The following is a 22,822-nucleotide window of genomic DNA, read 5'->3' on the forward strand; positions in this document are numbered from 1 at the left end:
AAATGACCTTGATTTTCAAAGTGGAAGCAAGAGGGAGATTTTTCTTACATGCTATTCTCTTATACTAAAATTTCAAGATTACTACTATATTTATTGACAACATTTCCTATTTTCAGGGATATTTTACTGCCAAAATGGAGGGCAGGAGATATGCGAAAATGCTAAATCTGTGTGACTAAGGGCAAGTAATTAACTTCTCTGGGTCTCAGTTTCATCAGTTATAAAGTAGAGGTAATAGAACTTTAAGGTGCTATATTAGTTATGATTATCATTATTAAGATACATATATAGTCCTAAAATATTTAAAAGATTATTATTAATAAGATATATATATATAGTCCTAAAATATTAAAAAAAATTTAAAAGATACATAGTCCTAAAAGATTTAAAAGATTATCATTAATAAGATACATATATAGTCCAAAAATACTTAATCCAAGTGACATACACTAAATAAATTAGATTAGGCCAATAGGATTTAGAATTGAAAAGGACCTTAGAGATCATCATCTATTTTAACCTAGTCATTTTCCAGATGAGGAAATTGAGGCCCACAAAGTTAAGTGACTTCCTGAGATCACCTAGGTAGCAAGTAGCAGGGTTGGGTTCTGACTCTGTCTTCTGACTCTGAATCTGGTGCATATTCTACTTTTCCACAACAACTATGTCAGGTATCAAAAAGGGCTCCTTTGATAATGTCTGTCCTAGCAATTGTACGGTGGATCTTGTTTTCCTTTGGCTAGACTGGTTGTATTCCAGCGGCTCCTGGCCAGGGATACTGTCTTGCTATTTTAACAAAATTCACACCTCTTCAGATCCCCTTATCAAGACCTCATTGGCTTCTCCAAAGGTTACTGCCGCTTTAGGCGGTCCTAAAGCCTACCGGATAGGAAGTTGGTCTCTCTGCTGATCAGAGCAACATCCCCACTCATCTCCTCATATCTCCTGCCCTCCATTTTAGCAGTAATTGAAAATAGGAAATTGGCTAAGTACGTATAAAAGGAATTCTGAAATTTTAGCATAACTAAAGCAGTTTGTCAGCTAACATTTATTAAGCCCCAGCTGTATGCCAGGCACTGTTCTAAGCATTGGTAATACAAAGAAACACCAAAAACAGTCTCTCCTGTCAAGGAGCTCACAGTCTAAGGGGGGAGACGACATTCTATCAACTATGTACAAGTAAGATGTATACAGGATATTTTCTCGCCCCTCCCCCCCAAAAAAGTACAGACCCTTACAAAAATAGTTAAGGAAAAACATCAAAGCATGCAATATTTCCCTAAGATACACATTCTAGAGAAAGCTTTAAGGAACAGCATGAATCATCATGGAATGTGGGCCTTTTGATTAGGGAGCCAGTTCAGGGCAAGGGAAAGTTGGATGTTAGAGTTCAATGAAAGTTGATTTTCCATTCGATTTGATTCAACAAGCATTAAACAAGGGCCTGGTATTCTCCAGGTATTCTTATAAGGTTCTGGGGATACAGAGATTAAAACAAAACAATTCCTGTCATCAAGTAGCTTATGTTCTATTTAGGGGAAAATACTATGTATACAAATAAATAAATACAAACCATATATTTGAGGGGGGGGCATGTGGAAAGCCACTGACAGCTAGTGGATTCTAGAAAAGTCTCTTGTTGGAGGTGTCTTGAATTGAGCCTTGAAGAGGATGAGGAGTTACAAAATGCTGAGGAGAAGAGAGAGCTAAGAATCATCAAACTGATGCAGAGCCTGGGGGAATCTGGAGTTTTCTATAGTCAAAGGTAGTCTAAAGATCACCTTGGAGGTTGGGAAGTTAAGGAGGAATAATTGGATCTTGGAGCAAGCAAGAGTTGAGAGTTTATCAGCTTAGGGCATTTGAAAGTGTGCCACTAGGTATGGGCATTGGCTGTAGCAATGGAAGAAAATGAGGGGGAATAGAATGACGTGAATGGGAAGGAAAGAGAGCAGGAGGAGGGGAGAAGGGGAGGAGGGGAGGAGGAATCTAGTCTGGAAGAAATTGGGGGTGGGGCTCTGAGGGAGAAAGGAAGAGGAATTCTTCCTCTTGAACCAAATTAGGGACGGACCCCAAGCTATGATGGGCATTTGTAAGAAACTTTCATAAGATGGGAAGTACCTGCTAATTGTTTGGGGTTCCTGTTGTTTGCCTTTTATTTATAAGACTGTTGGATGCTGTAAAGGAATTTTCCTGTCTTATCTCTAGTCTGACTTATATTTAGCCCTGTTCTACAAAGCTCCTCACTACCACACCAGCTTGTATGTGTTGCATATCTAGTACTAATTAGTGAGCAACATGCATTGCTTTCTCTTAACTGTCAGTTTGCTTTTCTTAGCAGTGAGGCCACTGAAAGACATTTGTGGAAGTTAACCAGAAGTCTAAGGATACAGGATCAAAGAAATCTTTTCTGTGGCTCTCTAAAATCTTAATAATTATCTTTTCCCCCCTCCTTCCCCCACCATGGTGATAGTTTTTTTTTTAAACAAAGTTATATTGTTTTCTCATTTAAAATACCTGTCTCCTCCTTTGCCTGCCTTAGGGAAATTTCTTCACATGAAAGAAAACATGAATGTTGCCAAAGAGTATTTCTAATTTCATAATGGAGTTTTATTTGTGTGGTATGACATCCTGGTGCTCACCTTGAAGGCTTATGGGAAATAGTCACTTTGGTTCTTTATTCAAATCTATATTGTAATCATTATCATCTGCTGAAATTAAGCCAAAAGTCAACAGTCATTTGTTAAGTGCCTACAGTGTGCCAGGCTCCATAGATAGATGAAACTTGCTATCCAGATAAAAATAAAGGGGTAAAAAAACCACTTAATAATCATAATAACTCTTTAGAGTAGCATTTTTAGTACTACCCCTGTTATTTCATTGGCATAGGGATCTTCTTCTGTCAAGGCCAATCAGTACCTATTCTTCACTTTGTAGGTTAAAGAATTTGCCTGAAACACTGGGAGGTTACAAGGGGATTTGAATTCTTTTGTGTCATGGACCCCTTTGGTAGTCTAGTAACCTATGGACCCTTTCTCATAATAATGTTTTTAAATGCATTAAATACATTAGGAGTCTAAAAGAAACCAATTCTATCAAAATACAGTTATCAAAATATGGAAAGTTCACAGACTCTAGGTTAAGAATCCTTATCTATGTCATGGTCTATGTCATGCTTCACCTTCTCTTCCTAGGTGACTCTTGTCCATGTGCTCATGTCCTGCAGGGAATCCTCCACAAGGGGGCCACCCAACATATTGAGGGCTTTCCTCTAGATTTCTTGTCTGTATATGTGAATGAAGGAACCTACCAGTCTAGAAAAGAAATAAGACACAAGTGTTGTTACGATATGACATTCCATTACACCAGAGAGGGTCAAAACAAAGTCCCATATGAGTGCTGAATGCGCTAGATTTTTACTAGCAAAAAAGATTAGAGAATTTAAGTGCCAAATGGGATTTTCTAGAACAACAAATCAAGCATTTACTATGTACCGGGTACTGTGCTAAGAGCTGAGATCAGTTTGTGCCCTTGTTTTACAGAAGACTGGTTGGCAGGAGCGAACATGGCAAAAAATGCAGGCTTTATATATAATAACAAAATCAACAATAGTAATAGCTAATATTTATATATTATGTGCCAGACACTGTGCCAAGTGCTTTTACAATTATCTCATTTGATCCCCACAAAAACCACTATTTAGATGGAAAAACTGGAGCAAAATATGTTAAGTGACTTGCCAAGGGTCACACAACTGCTAAATATCTGAAGCCAAATTTGAATTCAGGTCATCCTGACTCCAGACCTGGTGCTCCGTCCACTGCCGCAAAATGAGGGGACCAGGGTGAAGCATGATGCTGAGTCTGTGGGACCTGACTGCTTTGGCAGATCATGGGAGATCTCAGACAGACTTGAGACAAGAAGGAACCCTTCAGGAGGAAGTGCTTTTCATGCTGCCTTTGGCTTTGGGTAGTTGCATTTAAATAATAGTTCTTTTCATTATTTTGCCCTAACAAGTATGATTCTAATAGATCAAAGTGAATTCTTTGATGACACAGAATACTGCAGGTGTGGGGTGGAGTCAGCATGAAATATTAGACAGACAAATAGGGAACTTAAAAACAGAGGAAATTCACCATAACAAACCTATCTGATGTAGCCAGATTCAAATTATGATAGATGTGGAAAGTGCTAGGAGAATATCTGATCATTTTTATTCTATTGTATGACACAATGTATTGTAGCCTAGTATAATTTCCTTTAATTTTTCTTTTTTTGTGGAAATGAAACTTAACTTTGGCAGTACAAACAGGATGTAGCTGATACAGACACATCTCTGTTAAAAAGCTATATTCCTGGAAATTGAAGGGATGCCCATTAATTGGGAAATGGCTGAACAAACTGTGGTGTATGATTGTAATGAATATTATTGTGCTGTAAGAAATGACAAACAAGATGATTTCAGAAAAACCTAGAAAGTCTTACATGAACTGATCCAAGTGAAGTGAACAGACCCAGGAGAATGCTGTACACAGTAACAGTAATACTGTATGATAAAGAATTATGAATGACTTAGCTAGTCTCAGAAATACAGTGATCCAAGATAATCCCAAAGGACTATTGACGAAGCATATTATCCACCTCCAGAGAAAGAATGATATTGATTGACTATACAGTCTGAAGCATGCTATTTTTCACTCTCTTTCATTTTTTTTCTTTTGAGTCCTCTTGCACAAAATGACTAATATGGAAATGTTTTACATAATTGCATATGTATAACCTCTATTTGATTGCTTCCCATCTCCAAGGAGGGGGGGAAAGAATTTGTAACTCAAAACTTTAAATAAAAATGTGAAATTTTTTTAAGGAAAAAGCAATATTCCATCAACACACTAACTCTTCAGAAATCTCTGTATTGACAATAGGAGTCATGTAAAAGGTATATGAAATGTTTTCCAACATGTTACAAAGAGGGAGTTATGGCTTGAAAATGTTATTTTGAGACATTAATTTGCCAAATTGTAGCTGAATCAGTAAATTCGAAGAAGTTACTTTCCATGGCCTGGTCCACTTAGTTCCACATCCTGCCTGCCAATAAATTATGAATTCATTTTTTGTTTTTATTTTTTTTAGCATGGTCAAGTTCATGATAAGCTCTTTTCTTGAATCTTTCATTAACTGTTTTAACATGGCAGTTTAATTTTAAAGCCGTTTATGTATCAGAAATATGGAATATGGTTTAAAAAATCTTATTTTTTCCTAATTTTTTCAAATGGGGAGGAGTTAATTTGGTGATGAATAAAATGTGAGACTAGTTCAGGGAGATAGCAGTGCAATAGGTTAACTGAAACTCTGTATCCTTTGTTTAAATTTTCTTTAAAAATTTTTTTTGTTAATATGCTTTGTTTTTGACACAGTGTCACTTCCTATTAAAAAACAAAACAAAACAAAAATCACCTGAGCCACCATAGGAACTTTTGTAGGATATTAGACAAAATCATTTTTCTGGGGGTGATTGACAGTACAAGTAATTTTCTACTTTTACAGCTTACCATTTCTTAACAGAAGGGCAGGGTCTATATTTTAACTTACATCTAAATCCAAAATTGCTATTTTATTTAACCTGAATTCTGTTGTCTTTTTGTATTGTCTCTATACTGTAGACATGCATATTGTTCTCATGGTCCTACATTTTTCTGTGTATGTTCATATAAATGTAATGCCTAGAGGGCCCCACCCCATCATTTCAAATATAGGTCTCTTGGACAAGACCATTCAAAGTTCAAAGTACCATTTGGTGTCATATCTACACAAAACCATAGCTCATGATCTCCAATGAATGTATTTACTTTTGATAGAAAATATTCAAAGAAAAAACATTTAATGAATTATCATAGTAAGAATAGTGGCAGTCTTTCCTCAGAAAACTAGGGTGTACTTTCCCACCAATGCACATACTGTAAGTGGAGAGAATGGACAATATAAGGAACATGTGCAGTCAAGCAGTGATGGAGAGGAGAAATTTGTGATGAGAGCACTGCAGGGCTCCTGATGTCTTCTGGGGACTTTTTAGTGCTTCTGCTTTTTGGACCTGCCCTTTCTGGTCTTGCATAGTATGCAATTTCTGCTGCACATCGTTGAAACATAATCTCAGTTGAGTATATATGCATGCATTATCACCTCTGCCCGTTATTACTTGCTGCTAGACTCAGGTGGCTTCAGGTTGGAGAATTTCATTCTGTTTCCAGCTTGTTACTTTACAGAGAGCCCTCAGCGGAGATGCAGTCTTTTTCATGTAGGAGAAGGAATAGAGTTTGTCACTGCTCATTTAGCTTAGAACAGAACTCTTAGATAATCAAAGCTCTTATATACCCTTATCAGAGTAGAGGCAAAATCCTTAAGAGCTTTTCTCTTATAAGGGGGCTCATTTTGTTTCTTAAAGCTGTGATTTTCCTTAGCAAAAGACAATTCTTTTCCCCAAGAGCGAAGTACTCAGACCTCGCTATCCTAGCTAACTAGTGTCTTCGGGGTTACTTTTTAAACTTCAGATTCCTTGTCACCAAGGTCAGTGCCTTGGTCAGTGAGAGGCCTCACTCTGACTTACAGTTAGAAATTCCTTGCGGCTCTTTGATTAATTTCAGTTTGCTAAACTATATCCAGTCAGCATCAGTTTAGTGGATCTCTTGGCAAACTACTAAGGACTTTCTGATTTCAAGAATCCCTATTTTCTCAAACCCAATACTCTTTTTGTCCACCATGCAAATGAATAAGAAGAAGAAAAGAAAAAGGGCCAAAAGCAAGTCCAGGGACAAAGTCATTGCCTTATTTTTGCCCAGTGGTATTCCTGTCTTTAAATTGTTTATGTGGCCAGCAATAAGCTGCCTTACCTAAGTCTTCTCATGTTTCTGTGAATTCTTATTTTTGGAGTGTTCTGAGTCACCTAAGCATCAAGATGATGGATTAGGCATTTTCTCTGATCTCCACCATCCTTCAAACATCAGCAAAACAGAAATTATGCACCAAAGATAAAGCAACTTCAGCTGTCTCCATGATCTGGGAAACCCAGAATCCAAAAGAAGGTTAAAAACAAACAAATTTTTTTTAATTTTTAAAAATTAAAAAACAAAACAAAACAACAACAAAATCAAACCCATGAATGGACATTTACTGACCCTGAGCTCCCTCAGCATACCTCTCTCACTTCCTACCACTACTGCAAATAATGCCATTATGGATATTTTGGTATACATGGCACCTTTCTTTCTGTCATTCAATCCCTTGGATTCAGTCTCGGTAATGGGATTGCTGAATCAAAAGATATGAACAGCTTAGGGGTGTTCATTGCCTCATTCCAAATTGTTTTCCAGAGTGATTGGACCAATTCACTGCTCTTCCACCCATAGTGAATTTGTGTGCCTGTTTTCCCACAGCTTCTTCAACATCTTATTTTCCCTTTCTAAAGAAAATCTGTCAATTTTATGAATTGTGAGATAGATGAAACCTTAGGATTTCATTTCTCTGATTATTAATGACAGAATATTTTAATATAGTCGTTGAATGTTTTTGAATTGAAGTATTCCCAAAGCCATGTAGAAGAGGGCTCAAATCTGGGACAAGAATGAAACTTTAAAAAAACTGCTGAGAAAGCTATCCAGGCATGTCTATTAGTGAAATCACCCCCCCACCCTGCCCCCACCACACCCTCAGTACCGTGATAACACTGGGACTGAGCTTGGCCAGTGATTAGAAGTCACACACTGAGGTAGCATGGAGAGAACAGGGGGTCTGGAGCAGAGGAGGCCGAGCTGAATCCCTATTCTGCCTCTACTACCTGTGGCATCCTGGGAAGGTCACGTGACCCCTCTCTGGGCCCCAGGCTCTCCATATTCCAAATGGATCAGGTGGCTTCTCAGGTTGCTTCCAGTTCCAAATCCTAGATGCTGCTCTTTCTTTAGAGGTATTTTTATTGTCGATGAATTGTTTCAGTTCTGTCCAACTCTCTGTGACCACATTTGGTGTTTTCTTGGTTAGGATACTGGAGGGGTTTGCTGTTTCCTTCTCCAGATCATTTTACACACGAGGAAACTGAGGCAAACACGGTTAGGTGACTTGCCCAGGATCATACGGCTTGTAAGTTTCTGGGGCCAGATTTGAAGTCAGGAAGATGAATCTTCTTGACTCCAGGCCTGGCACTCTATCCGCTGTGCCACCTAACTGCCCTAGAGGTACTTAATGACATAAAATATTAGAAAATCCCTTGCTTGAAATTTGCATGAGGCAGTTCACCCAGTCTCACAGTTCTTTCTCTTGATTCCTTCACACTACGTAATGAGAACAGAAACACAATAAAAATTATATTCAGGGCAAACACCTGCCAGTGCAGACAATCTGAAGCACCCCTCTCCTTTGCCCCATATTCCTCCTCTTTCTCTTTGCCTTCCACCTGAATAAACCATATCATCATCCTTGTCCTCCTTCTCATCCTCATCATCATCTTTCTCATCACTAGCATTTCTATTTCACTTACTCTGTGCCAAGTACTGTGCCAAGTACTTTACAAATATTATCTCATTTTATCCTCATCCTGCAAGGTAGGTGGTGTTATTATCCACATTTTCCAGTTGGGGAAACTGATGTAAACAGAGGTTAAGTGACTTTCCCTGGGTCCCACAGCTAGTAAGCGTCCAAAGCCATATTTGAACTCGGGTCTTTTCAACCCCAGGCCCAGCTCTCGATCTGCTCCTCCACCTGGCTGCCCCTATCTATGCCTTTCTTTTCTCTTGACAACTCCATTTCAGTGCCTGCTTTCAGAATTATCTGCTAAACTGAAATTTTGTGGTTAATCAGTAACATACGGAGCATCAGGAACCTCAGGCTTAGAATCATCTAAGTCACTCAGTGTCCTGGGTGTGTTAAATTTCCTCCCTGGATCCTAATCTCCGTGTCTGTAAACTGAAACAGTGGTCCCAATTCAGTCTCTACTGTGTTTCCCTGTACTGGGCTGTTCATTCCATTCTGCGACTTGTATTCAGCCTAAGCTGCCTTCTGAGGGATGATATAATGATCTGATCTCCAGATTGTTCCTGTGGTGAAGGCTGAGAAGTTAATGTTTGCATCCACCTAGAGATCTTCAGATAACAATGCTTTATGCTTATAAAGTGCTTTTTATTAGTGTATTAGCCCCAGGGGGGAGCCAGAGAAGGTGTGTGTTTACCTCTGCCAGAATCCCAAGATTGACAAGAAACATTCACAGTCACCATGCCATTTCTGAGCTGTTTCCCCACATCAAAGAGAGTTTTACGAATGGGAATTTGGACCCTGGTTTATACACCAGAATTAAAAGACTGACATGCTATGGGATATAGCTATTTATAATGAGGATGGCTTTAATGGGATTCCCTGCACCTCTTTGAACGTTTAGTGGTACCTTTATACTTTTATGATGACAGTGGTATGGTGCAAATTAGATGGCTCATAGGCTGGAACTTAAACAGGAAGTTAAATATAGGGTTCCTCCATTTCTGCAATTGGTGCCTGGCTTGAGGAGCATGTAAGGGAGCTTTGTCATCGAATCATATTTTCAAGTAGGCTTACATCATGATTTAAGCAAGGCTTTTTCATCATTTCTGATTCATCTTCAATTGGCAGTCACTCCTACCCCAGCTTTGAGTTTCTCTATCCCAAGCTTTTGAGGTCAAGCAGTGGCATAATTGGTAAGCAACTACATAGAGGCCACTTAGAGGAGCTCTCTCTTTAAAGAAACTCGGAGATGAATCCTTTGTAATGTAGATAATATTTTTGTAAACCAAATAACCACTCCCAAATTTATCTATTTCATTTGTTGAGATCATCATCCTCATCCTCATTGCTCACACATATAACACTTTGAAATCTGCAAATACTATATATATTACATTACATCATTTGATCAGAGCTCACAGTAACTTTGTTCAACTCTCTCCAGAGTATTGAGATGTTACATAGGGATATATGTTCTTCAGTGACATAGAGAATTCCTGACTTCACCTCTCAAACTTCTAACTGCCAATTGGATATTTCAAACTGGATGTCATGTAGCTATCTTATGACCAAACGTATCTTTCCCCCCAAACCTTCCCCTTGTCTTAATTCCCTCATTTCTGTTGAGCGTATCCCCATCCATCATCCAAAGCTTACACAAGGTCACAACCTAGGTGTCACCCCAGACTCCTCATTCTCTCTTTCACCCCCGTATCCAACCCATTGCCAAGTCCTGTTTTTGCCTCATTAGAAACATCTCTCATATGCACCCCTTTCTCTCCTCCTGACATTGCCACCACTCTGGTGAAGGCCATCATTATCTCATGGCTGGATCATGGTTGCTGGTTGGTCTCCATGTCTCAGATCTCTCACCACTCCAATCGGCTGTCAGTCAAATCGATCTTCCTAAAGCACAAGTTTGACCAGGTCACACATCCCCTCCCCCAACCCCAGCCCAGGCACACACACAAACAGACACACAGACACTCCCCCCTAAACAGTCAATTCAAATGACTCACTGTTGCCTCCAGAATAAAATATAAAATCCTCTTACTTTTAAAACTCTCTGTAGTCTGGCCCTTTTCTACCTTTCTAGTCTTTTTATTCTTCTCTTCTGTTCCACACCCATATTCTGCTATCCAGTGAAATCGACCTCCTTTAGTTCCTTGAACTAAAAACTTCATCTCTAAACTACAGAAATTTTCACTTGCTGTCCCCCATGCCTGGAACTCTCTCTACTTCCCAGTTTCCCTGCTTTCCTCCAAGTCTCAGCTAAAATCCTACTTTCCAGGAAGCCTTTTTAACGTTAGTGTCTTCCCCTGTTGATTGTTTCTAACGTATCCTGTAGACCTCTTGTTTGCACATAGTTGTTTGGATGTCATCTCCTCCAATCAGTGTGTGAGCTCCTCGAAAGCGGGAACTGGCTTTTGCCTTTCTTTGTATGGCTAGTGCTTTGCAGAGTTCCTTACACATAGTAGGCACTTAGTAAATTCTTATTGACTTAATGACACTCCATCTGCTATGCCACATTGCCTCTTTATAGATATATGTAATATATTACATAACGTATATTATATGCTATTAATAATATATTCTATATTAATGATAATTAATAGTATATTGCATATAATATTTTATATATAAAGGCCAGAAATAATGGACAGGATAAAAAGAGAAAGGCCTGGATTGGTTTAAATCTGAATTAGTGGAGAGAATAGCTACACTGATAAATCTTGTATATTTTAAAGCACAAAATAACACAGTAAAAGGTATCCCTAGGAAACAGTAAGTTCTTGTATCATCATTGTTGCCACTACTCTCATCACTAATATTTGTATAGTGCCTACTATGTGCCAGGTGCTATGATAAGCACTTCACAATTATTATCTGATTTGATCCTTACAACAACCCTCAGGGGTAGGTGCTGTTATTATCCCCATTTTAGATATGAGGAAACGGTGCCTGGCTTGAGAAGTTAGGTGACTTGCCCAGGGTTACATAGCTAGTAAGCATCTGAGTCTGGATTTGAACTTGGGTTTTCTTGACTCCAGGCCTGGCTCTCTGGGCACTATGGCACCACCTATGACATTAATTGTCTTGTCCAGGGTCATAGCAATATGCTAGTAATACCTAGCAATAACTATTATTAATATAGTCATTTAAGGTGTGCAAAGCACTTTACATAAATTATCTCATTTGATTCCCTCTACTATAAGGTAGGTACCACTATTTTCACCAAACTGAAGTTCATCAGGTTGTGACTTGCTCACGGTTCAGTCTGCAGATAAATGTGTGAGGCAGAAATTGACTTCACATCTTCCTGATTTCTAATCCAGTGGTCTATCCGCTAGGCCATGAAAACTGAATAAAGAACTATTCCAAATTTACAAAGTGTTCCCTTTAAATGTGATATACATAAATGGTGATAAAGGACAGCCTAGAGTTTTTAATTATCTGTTTTTAATTTCTTAGCTCCAGTACTTTATCTGCCACCTGTGTCCTGTTCTCACTGACCTATGATAGTTCTTCCCATAAACTATCTGTTCACGTAGAATTGCAATTTTTTTTGGTGGGGGAGTTTAAAACCTCATTAGATTTTCTGTTTAAAAATATATTTTGAAGTATTTTGTTTTATTCCCCAAAGTCCTGCTCCCCGGGATTTTCTTTTCTTCTTTTCGCCTCGTTAATCTCATCAGTTCCCTGGCTTACTTAAATGACACCTTTACTTGGAACTACATATTCAGCCCTAATCTTTCCCCTAAACTTTAATCATGCATCATCATCCGCATGCTTATTTCCAGTTAGAATCTCAGACTCAGTGTGTTTAAGACAGAGCTTGTTATTAGCTGCTCCCCTAAATCTACTTCTCTAATTTTGGTAGCTCTGCCGCGTTTCTGGTCATCCAGCTCTGTAAGCTCAGTCACCCTTGATTCTTCCTTTTCTCTCCCTACCCTTTTCCTACCAATATCTACGTGCTGATTAAGCCTTGTAGGGTCTACCTCCACAGCAGTTCTTTCTGGTCATGTGGCCAACACCCTAGTACAGGCTCTTATCCCCTAGGATCATGGGATAATTGATTGGAATTATTCTGACAACTCCAGTAGTCTCTTAATGGTTCTCCTTATTTTGGTGAATCCCTCCTTTATTCCATCCTACCAGAATCCTCTTCCAGCAGCAGGCCACGAATCTTCAGGAGCCCCTCCTCAACTATAAGATGCAAAATTTCAACTCCATGGCTTAAGACCCTCTGCAACTTGGCTCCTACCTACATTTCTATCTTTTTCTCATATGCTCCTCTCTTACAAGCTTTACATTATAGAAGGGTTTGGTACTCCATTTTATGAAGCGCATGTTCCTTGCTTTAATTTTGATTTTCATCTTTTATTTGGGAACCCATAATCAGATCAATATTTCCATGGCTTCTGGATTTGTGGTTCAGTCGTTTTTCAGTTGTATCTGACTCTTCATGATCCCATTTGGGATTTTCTTGGCAGATACTAAAGTGGTTTGCTCTTTCCTTCGCAAGCTTACTTTACAGATCAGGAAATTTGAGGCAAAGAGGGTTAAGTGCTTGCGCAAGGTCACATGACTAGTAAGTGCCTTGTGCCAGATTTGAACTCAGGAAGATGAGTCTTCCTGACTCCAGGCTGTGGCTACTGACTATGGTGTGACAAACATCTACCCTTTGGCTTCCCTCACAGTCCCTGTGAACATGTAGACCCTAACTCCCTTCCCTGGCCACCAATCCCATGGTGTGCATGCATTGTGTCCTCATAGTGGAATGTAAAGGCAGGGTTGGTCTCACTTTTATATTTGTATCTCCAGTGGCTAGCACAAAGTAGGCACTCCATAAATGCGTGTCAATTGATCGATTGCCCCTATCCATTAGTGCTCTTTGCTGTTGTAGTTGTCTTTGCACTACACTTACTCATATACATGTTGAATCCTCCCAGTAGAATGAAATCTTCTTGAGGGTAGGGTCTGTTTTGCTTGTCTTTGTATCCCCAGGACTGACCTCAGTGCTTAATAGCAGGTGCTTAATAATGCTTAACTGACTTGAATTGGCAGAGAGCTGGCTGTTTTAGAAGAGAAATCTGTAGTATAAATTAAGATTTTTGTAAGAGGGAGCTCCATAAAAGGCAGTTTCTGAAAGTTGCAGGTTGGCAAAGTTAACTTCTTGAATTTAGGAATTGGAAGAGACCATCCCATTCATTTACTGACGCCTAAATGGCAGTGCTGTGATTAGAACTCAGGTTTCTTTAATTGCCCATTTGGTGCACTTTCCTCTATCATATTACCTCATTTCCTTATATAACTGTTATTGTATTTAAATTTCTTACAACATTTACCATGGAGCTAATGAATTTTAAAAATTAAGGGAGGAGATACTTTATTCCTCTTCCAAAAAAGGTTAATTATAAGGGAAACCTATGATCAGAAAAAGACTATGAAACTTTTAATTGAAAAGCATAGGGTTTAGGAGTGAACTCTTTTTATATTAATACATGTTAAATTTCTAGACTTGCCCATCAACCTGGAGAAGCAAGCATTTTTGTCTTAGTTCTCCACATAAATCTCATTGTGTGAGAATTTGCAATGTTAGTAAAATAGGTGTTATTCATTGGATTTACAGTGGAAAAGGAGCTTAGAGGTCATAGTCTGACCCCTTCATTTTCCAAGGAAGATAACTGAGGTCCATAGGTGTCAAGTGTCTGGTCCATGGTCACACCAGTAGGAAATAGCTGAATTGGGATTTAAATCTAGCATCACAGAATCTAAAAGCTGGGAGGAAGCTCAAAGACCATCTTGTTCAAGCCATCCCTAAATAAGAATGTTCCAGCATCCCCAAGAAGTAGAGATCCAGTCCCTCTGCTGGACAGCTTCCAGTGAGGGGCTAACCACTATCTCCCAAGATAACAAAGTTGGTGCATCCATGGATAAAGCCCTGGGCCTAGAATGAGGAAGATCTGAATTCAAATCTGACCTCAGAGGCTAGTTTTATCACCCAAGGCAAGCCATTTAACCTCTGTCTCAGTTTCCTCAATTGTACAATGAGGATAATAACAGCACCTACCTCAAAAGGTTGTTACAAGGATCAAGTAAGAAAATATCTGTGTAAAGCCCTTAGCGCGGTGCTGGTCACATAGTAACCACTATATAAATCCTTATTCCTTTCCCCTTCCCAATTCATTCTACTTCCAGTTATCTCTAATTGTTAGAAAATTTTCCTTTCATTAAGTCTAAATTTTCTTCCCTGAAACTTCCACCTGTTGCTACCCAGCTCTTCCCTCCAAGACCAAGTAGAACAAGTCTCATCTCTCTTTGACATGGTAACCTTTCAAGTGTTTAAAGACATATCTCCCTAAGCCTTCTCTTCTTCAGATCAAACAGCCTCAGTTCCTTTCACCCTCCTGGTCACTCTCCTTTGGTCACATTTCAACTTGGCTCTTTCTTTCTTAAAGTGCGGTGCCTGGCACATAGTACATACTTAATAAATGCCTGCTAATTGATTGATCTTATTCTATTTTCATAGTGTGAGAGTGGTGACAATTCATTTGGCAAGACTAGATTCATGCACTCCCGTGTGTGGTGTTCTTGCTTCCTTTGCATCTACAGCCAACTCTCTGTGTAAAATGCTTTCCGACTGGAGTCATTCAGTAATTACAGCTATTGACGCCAGTTGTCTTGTAGTAACCAATCCTCCACAGTGCACCTGGGCCTCCACGAGGCAACTAATAAAAAAAATGACTAGCCAGCTGTAGAGGGGTAAGGAGAACCCATCTGGGTTGTGGATCTTCTACAGACAAACAAGACAAGGGCTTTGGAGGAACTGGAAAACAAGGTAAATATCACCGCACAAATTGGGGCATAGGCAGATGAGTTCCTCACAAATATTTCTGAGTTAATATCTACAGGGTAATATTTATAAATGCCTCTGAGGCAATTTCACTTCCCCATCCCTGATTTTTTTCTCCAGCTTCTCTTTCAATAAATTTCTGCTTTTTTAAGACATGTAAAAACATTTAAGGACACAAGAGAAATTCTACTTGATCTTAATTATTTCAATATTTTAACATCACTCTTCTGAATTTCTTAGAATACTGCCTACTAGATAAATAGAAACCTCACTGTCCCAAGTGTTACAGTGTTGAAAGATATTTCCTGTGCTGGTTAGAATAATCACTCCAGAGCTCGGCTGCCTATTATGGATTTCAGTAGTTATGGCTTGGTCTCTCTGGTGTTTCCTTATGAGAAAAATGTTGAAAACAACGTGGTACAAATCTTTCCTCCCACACCTCTTAGCGTTTACTTTTATTTTTTTCCCCTCAAGGGGATGAAGGGATGAGGAGAAAAAAGGCAGTCTGAGATGCATTTTACTTGAGTTTCTCTATCCATTAATTCCCGAGGGTTTTTAAATTTGTGTTGTTATCTATTCAGATGTTTCCTAGTCTTCTCACTCTTTCCCCCAGTGTTTGTCACAAGTCAGTCATTCCTGTCATCTTGTAGCTAGTGTCAATGTATTTTTTATTATTGTTAGCATCCTGTATAGTAATTCCTTAAAAATTCATGATCCTGACCTTCTAGTCATTTCTCATGATGCTCCCAAAGAGGAGGAAGTTGAAGATTATCATTCCTGCTTTGCAAAGAAACTTAATCACAGAAGCATGGAGTGCTACACCTGGAGGCTCAGGGCAGGTGATTTGTGTGAAGGAGGGACTTTTGCCACAGGCAAACCTAAGTTTAGCCTAAATGATATATGATGTAATCCACCTCGTCTGCTGGTAAGAATGGACAGTAAGTAACGATTCTTGAGGGGGACTATTTTTTCTTACTTTTTCTACTCTGTCATCTTGGTGTCAGCGGGTCATGACTGTGTAGCATGATCAAATGGACTGTTTTCTCATTAGTTTGTCTTCTTTTGTTGATATAGAGTAATGTAGCTACAACCTAATTAGCACCTGTAACTCTTGGTTTCCCGGAAAGGAAAAGGGCCCCTTTGGTTCCTGGCAAGGATGTTTCTGAGATTAGTGGGCTCAAAGTCTCCTGCATTGCCAGAATTTAAATTTATGTTGCTCCTCAATGCCAATCAGTGAATCCAAATGGCTAATGTAAATTTTAATCTATTTCTAAGCATTTGATTACTGAGATAGTTAGAGAAATGAAATTATTTGGTGACGTCATATAGATAGAAACTGTCAAGTAAAGTATTTCATGGAGCTTCTCTCGTCCACAGTGACAATGCTGCTAGGAGATAGGCTATTGTCATTGGAGGATTTGTATTTATACCAAAATTAAGAAGATTATTTAGATGAAATACTAGAGGACAAAGTTGTATGAACATTTGTATATATGTAGAAGCAGTGCAGTGGGATGAAAGAGCCATAGTGACTGGTAGTTAGTGAATGTCACATGTCTTTTGCTGTTTGACCTTGAACAAATCCTTTGCCCCTTTTGGATCTTAGTTTCCTAGTCTGTAAAATATAAGGATTAAGATAAGGTGATCTCCAACATCCCTTCTACTTCAGACAGGCATTCTGTGCTTGGAAGGTTATCGATTTTATTTTAAAGTAAGTTTTACTAATAATTTTGGTTTTGTATTATGATCATTTCCTTAATCAAGTTTTTAAAAAATTTATAAGCATTTTTTCCTATTTTTCCCACCTTCCCCTTCCAACTGAAAGAGAGAAAGGAAAACAAATATGTTTAGTCAAGCAGAACTGCTTCCCACATTGGCCATGTCCAGAAATGTATGTTTCGTTCTGTGACATGAGTCATGACTTCTGTCAGGAGATGGTTCTCCTGTGATGCTTCATCACTGGTTTTCTGGAATAGTGTTTGGTCACCGCATTGAAGTGGAAATGTGGAAGTTCTGTGGAATGTCATTGTTTTTACAGTGTTGTTGCCATTGTATAAATTATCCTGATTCTGCTCACTTCACCCTGCGTCAGTTCATAGAAGTCTCCCTGGTTTCTCTGAGACTGTGCCTTTTGTCATTTCTTACAGCATAATAATATTCCATTCCATTTATACACTCTAATTTATTCTGCCCCAAATTAATCCCCCCAAACACTGAAGCTTCTCTTATAACAAAAACAATTACATGCAACCAATATAGTCATTTGTGTTTGACAGTGTCTATAGCACTCTGTTCTCAAAGTTTCCCACCAGTTTTCTCTTATTGATAGCAGAGTAGATTTTTTGTTCATTTGAACTATTTTTTTCTAAAACAAGTGGGGTAGAGTATGAGGTTTAGTTGAATACTGCTGCTATTTTGATGTAGAAAAATCTCATTTACTATATTTTAAGCCAGAAAAACTTTAATAACAAATCGGATCAATATTTCATAAAAATTAGAATAAGATATGGAGGGTTGCTATGGACATCTGTTTCTTAAAGAGAATTCCCCAAATTTAGTTTTATGCCTGTCTGTTCTTTGGAATGTAACCAATGCAAATGGTTGTAGAACCTGGGAATAGGTGAAGGCGAATTCTTCACATAAAGAGATGACTCACATGCTTCATATTGGAAGAAACATTACTTAGTGCTATGGAGAATAAATCACATTCATTTGAGTCTCCTTAGGCTATTAAGCCAATTCTTTTGACCTTAAGTTTACCTGGTGACAGAAACTTTTTTGGACTCCTACATATGCTTCCTCCTTATTCTGTGTAAGTGCCTAAGGGATAGTTGTTCTCTTTGTCATCCCAAATTTGTTTGTTTACTTACTCTCTTTTCCCAGATAAGTGTGTTTTTGTTCAACCCTCAGCAGCAACTTTCATTTTTACTTTAGCGTGTGAATGTTTAATTTTAAAATGAAACTAGCAACTCCAGAGCAAGCTTGAAACAATCTTGTGGTTACTTCTTATTCAAAGTATCAGCATAATTAATGCGTTTGTTGATTTTAAGGGGGTGAGGATGCTGACAGGGGGAAAGTGTGCCAGGGACCATTCATTCTTCTGATGCTGGTTTATTATTCTGCTTAAGTGCCAGTGACATTCACGAATGATATGGTGAAGATCAAAGTGTTTATGTAACAGTTTCAAGCCGATGTACTGACCAAGCATAGAGAAGAAACTAGAAGTAGTTTTTCTTGTGGAATCTCAGTCCGAAGAGACCTCAGAAGTTTCTTGGGCTAACTAAAGAAAAAGGGAATCTTTTTCTACAGTACAGTATCTAACAAGTGGTAACCTGGTCTCCACCTGAAACACCTTTAGTGACACTTATATTGAGGATTCCACTGCTGGGCACTTCTGACTGATACATTGAGTATAAATCTGCCTCTCTACAATTTCCAGCCATTGCGCCTGGTCAGCCTTCTGAAGCCAAGGACAAGTCCACTCCCTCCTAACCCAACAACCCATCAAATAGATTTAAGAAAAAAAAGTTACTGTGTCCTCACTAAATTTTCTCTTCTAGGTGAAATAGCCTCAGATTCTTTAACTGAGCCACTAATATTAAGATGCAACAGACTGGTTCATGGACATGAAGTGGGCTATCACCATTGGCTGGAGTTTTGAGATCTAAATGTAACCTCTATATACTAAGGTTTATGGGTATATTTGTTTTTGAGCAAGGTTCCTCCTCAAAGTGTAATTAGGTCTGTGTATAAATGAAATATTGTGGAAATGATCCTTCTGCCATGCAGCCTGGCTTCCTCCCCATATGTGAACATACCACCTGGGGAAGCAGCTAAAGGAAAATTCAATTTTTAAAAATAAAAGATAAGGTAGAAAAAAAACCCAAATGTTTAGAAGCCACTGTAGGTAAACACATTATTTGGGTTGAGTAAAAAATAATAATTAGGGGTAGCTAGGTGGAATAGAGCTCCAGTCCTTGAGTCAGGAAGACCTGACTTCAAATCTGGCCTCAGATACTTGACACTTACTAGCTGTGTGACCTTGGGCAAGTCACTTAACCCCAAGCCTTGCCTTCCCCCCTCCAAAAAAATAATAATAATTCATATCTACGTAATAGTTCTTTTAGAATACTCAATATTTATTCATCTAATACAGATAATCAACCCCTGTCCACTTAAAAAGGAAATCACTATAGGAGTTGAAAGTATCATATATGACTAGTGACTGACCCTACAAGGTGAATGTGATCCATGCAGCCTTAATGTAGGAAAATAATAACATCTCATATTTATATAGTGCTTGAAGGTTTCCAAACACCTTTCTTCACAACAGTCCTACAAATTAGATAGTGTAAATGCAAAAGACAAAGCTGAAATCCAGAGAGTTCATAGATCTCTATCCAGAAACAACTCCAGAAATGAAGGCCCAGGGAGCAGCCTAAGGTCAGTCACATAAGGCAGTGAGTGTCAGAGTTGGGATTTGAACCCAGATCCTCTGATTCCAGGATCAAGGCTCTTTCCATTGAAGCCTCCGAAGTCCTTTAGGACTTCCACAGCTGATAAATGGCAGAACCTCAGAGCCACCTTTCTGACCCCAATTCCAGGGCTCTTCTCCCCATAGGCAGCCACTCCTATCCTAAATATAAACCTATATTTATCAACAGGACAGATCTAGTGTAGGTGACATAGGTGGTTGAACATGGACTAGTATTGAAGGGTGCTGGAAAGAGCTCCCCATATCCCCCCCTCCCCATTTTATTGTGATGTTTGCTTAAGAAGATTTCCAGGACCTTGTCATGAAGGAGAGAGCGCATCCAGTGGCCAATTATGGTTGTTTACTTTCATAGTAACAAAAGGACTATGGCCCTGAGAAGCAGGGACAGAGGAGCCAGCCAGGGAGGACACAGGGTAGCAAGAGTTCTTAACCCAGGGTCCATGAGCTTAAATTTTTTTTTAATATTATTAAGTGGAAAAATAATTTTTAAAAATTTATAACTGTCAGTATAATTGGTTTCCTTTGTAATCCTATATGTTTTATGTTATGCATTTAAAAACATTATTCTGAGAAAAGGAGTATATGGGCTTCACCAGTCTGTCAAAATTGTTCAGGACACATAAAAGTTAAGAACCCTTGGGGTGAGAAAGTCTAGAAGTCACTGGACCCATAGTGGGATAGAGCCTGTACTATCCTCTCTGAAGAGCTATGGATGAGAAATGTTTTCTTCTTCCAGGGGCCTTGGGCTCATATTAAATAGGAAAAATCAAACATATATAAAAGTAAAATTTATTTTTCTTTTTAGCTCTTCTTTCTTTCTATCTTCTACTGAGTAGAGGAGAAAAGAGAAGAAGGAGAGAAATGATAAGTTAAGCTTACCCGATTTTAACTGGGAATATATTCAGAGAACTATGCAGCACACAACAGGAAACAAAATTTTATATAATATGAATATTGGAGATATTGGATTGCTCTGAAAGGGGGATGAAGGGAAAAGAGAAAAGTACAGAGGAGAGAGGAAGAGATGAAGAAACAAAAGAAAGTCACAGAGAAGAAGGGAGTAAGCATTTACATAGCTCCCAACCATGTGCCAGGCACTGTGCTAAGTGCTTTAAAATATTATCTGATATGATCTTCTCAGCAAGCCTGGGAAACAGGTACTGTTTTTATCCCCATTTTACAGTGGAGAAAATAGAAGTTAAGTGACTTGCCGAACATCAAAGAGCTAGTAAATGTCTGAGGTGGAATTTGAACTCAAGCATCCGGAGACTTCAGGCCCAGGGGTTTATCAGCAGAGCCACCTAGATGCCCCAGAGAGAAGTAGACACTCAGAAGAATGGAGGAGAGCAGGAGGAACAGGGAGAAAGGTTTAGGAGGTTTTAAAATGTTGGTAAACTACCTTGCAAATACTTTATTTACTTAGGTGGGAGGATGCTGAATATTATTACCACCTTTTGAAATCTTAATAATTGTATTAATCACTCTCCCAGGTTCCTGCACTGCTGTTATTCTGAATTCTTCAGAGTCTGGGTTCTGAATGGGATAGGATAGACCTAGCAGCCCTCCAGTGGCTGCTGTAGAGACATGAATCAGAGATGGCAGAGCTCATTGTACAGAAGTATGCTTTTTAGATAAGTAGATCTACGTACCTTCTGTTTCTAGCATTACCTGAATGTCATTACTGTTCTCATCCTTAAGAACTTGGAAATAGTATGACTATAACGAGCTTCATAGCATTATTAAATGGGTATAAAAAAATTACTAAGGAAACTATTAAGTTTCCTAAGGAAATATGGTAAAAAAAAAAAAGAAGGCAATATTAGCCTACTTAACAGTGAAGGTCATTGGTGTCAAGATTTCAATTCAAAATATCCTAGGATAATTTTAAATGACTCATCTGTTTGCTAAAATGTTTTAAGGATTCTCCAATACTTAGGGGAAAAGAAAAACAAGACTGTCAGCAATGCTTCTAAGTAGTATTTGAAAGTAATTTAAAACAAAACTTGGTTTCTGCTTAAATGTTCAGGTGTTTGGACTTTTCACTATTCATACTAATTTATCCTAAATAAGGTTTTATTGTCTCTAAAAATCTTGAACCCAGAAACTCCCTAGTAGAGAGAGTCATGGGAAGTCAGATCCTTCTTTTCAGATGGTATCATCATCTTCCCGGTCCTCCAGGCTGTGAATCTTGGCACCGTCTTGGATGCTTCTTTTCCTCCCTTCTCTCTCCCCCTCCTCCTCCTCATCCAGTTTCCAAGTTAAAAGCACTCCTTCCCTTTGTGTCCTTCTCTACATTTGTACAGACATTTCCCTAATTCAGGCACTTACTGTTGTAACTGGACTGTTGCAGCAATTACTTAACTAATCTCCCTCCTCAGCCTCCCTTTGAAAAAGTTTCCAAGATAATCTTCCTAATGCAAGGGTCTGTATCAGCTCACACTGTTGGTGGCTTCCTTTTGCTGATAGCATAAGATGATAGGTTCCTTGGCCTGGCATGCCTTCTACAATCTGCTTCCTCATCCTTCCACGTTTCTCGCCTTATTTGCAGGCATGTGCCAGGCATTATGCCAAGCATTGGAGATAAAGAGAAAGGCACATACGCTGTCCCTGCCTTCAACCTAGGGTTAGAAGGCCGAACGTAGAGTATAGAAGATCTGAGTTCAATTCCAGCCTGACCCTGGGCACCATAACATTTATATAGCCATCTAAGGTTTGCAAAACTTCCCCTCCTTCCCCCCTTTTTTTCTCCAAATGACGAATGCTGAAGTGGAATTGAAATTGATCTTAGTGCGTCACATTTACATTTGGTACCATTATTTATGACTCATAATGAATAAGTGAGCCTTGGTTGTTTTAAATAAATCTGTTAAGTTAGGACCTCCTGACAAGTTCAACATTTACCTTAATCTCTTATAATTATATAGGCTTTTCAGAATAATTTCACAGTCATTAAA

General features: G+C 38.8%; 1 protein-coding gene across 6 annotated transcripts in view; it reads left to right on the top strand.

The window, feature by feature from the left end:
• FHOD3 (formin homology 2 domain containing 3) overlaps window positions 1-22,822 on the top strand; it is a 726,388-nt gene that overhangs the window by 392,852 nt on the left and 310,714 nt on the right. The window contains exon 1 of one of the 6 annotated variants that reach the window (XM_036756284.1): window positions 15,231-15,358. The exons of 3 other annotated variants lie outside the window; for them this stretch is intronic. Coding sequence is in view for 2 of the 3 variants with exons in the window: in XM_036756267.1 (XP_036612162.1) it covers window positions 16,182-16,212 (31 nt within the window). In the remaining variant the exon portion in view is untranslated. Of the gene's footprint in view, window positions 1-15,230; window positions 15,359-16,147; window positions 16,213-16,289; window positions 16,312-22,822 lie in introns of those variants that run through there. 2 more of the 6 variants (XM_036756267.1, XM_036756275.1) reach the window with 2 other exon arrangements.

This window comes from Trichosurus vulpecula, chromosome 1 (genome assembly GCF_011100635.1).
Source record: "Trichosurus vulpecula isolate mTriVul1 chromosome 1, mTriVul1.pri, whole genome shotgun sequence".
Taxonomy (NCBI): domain Eukaryota; kingdom Metazoa; phylum Chordata; class Mammalia; order Diprotodontia; family Phalangeridae; genus Trichosurus; species Trichosurus vulpecula.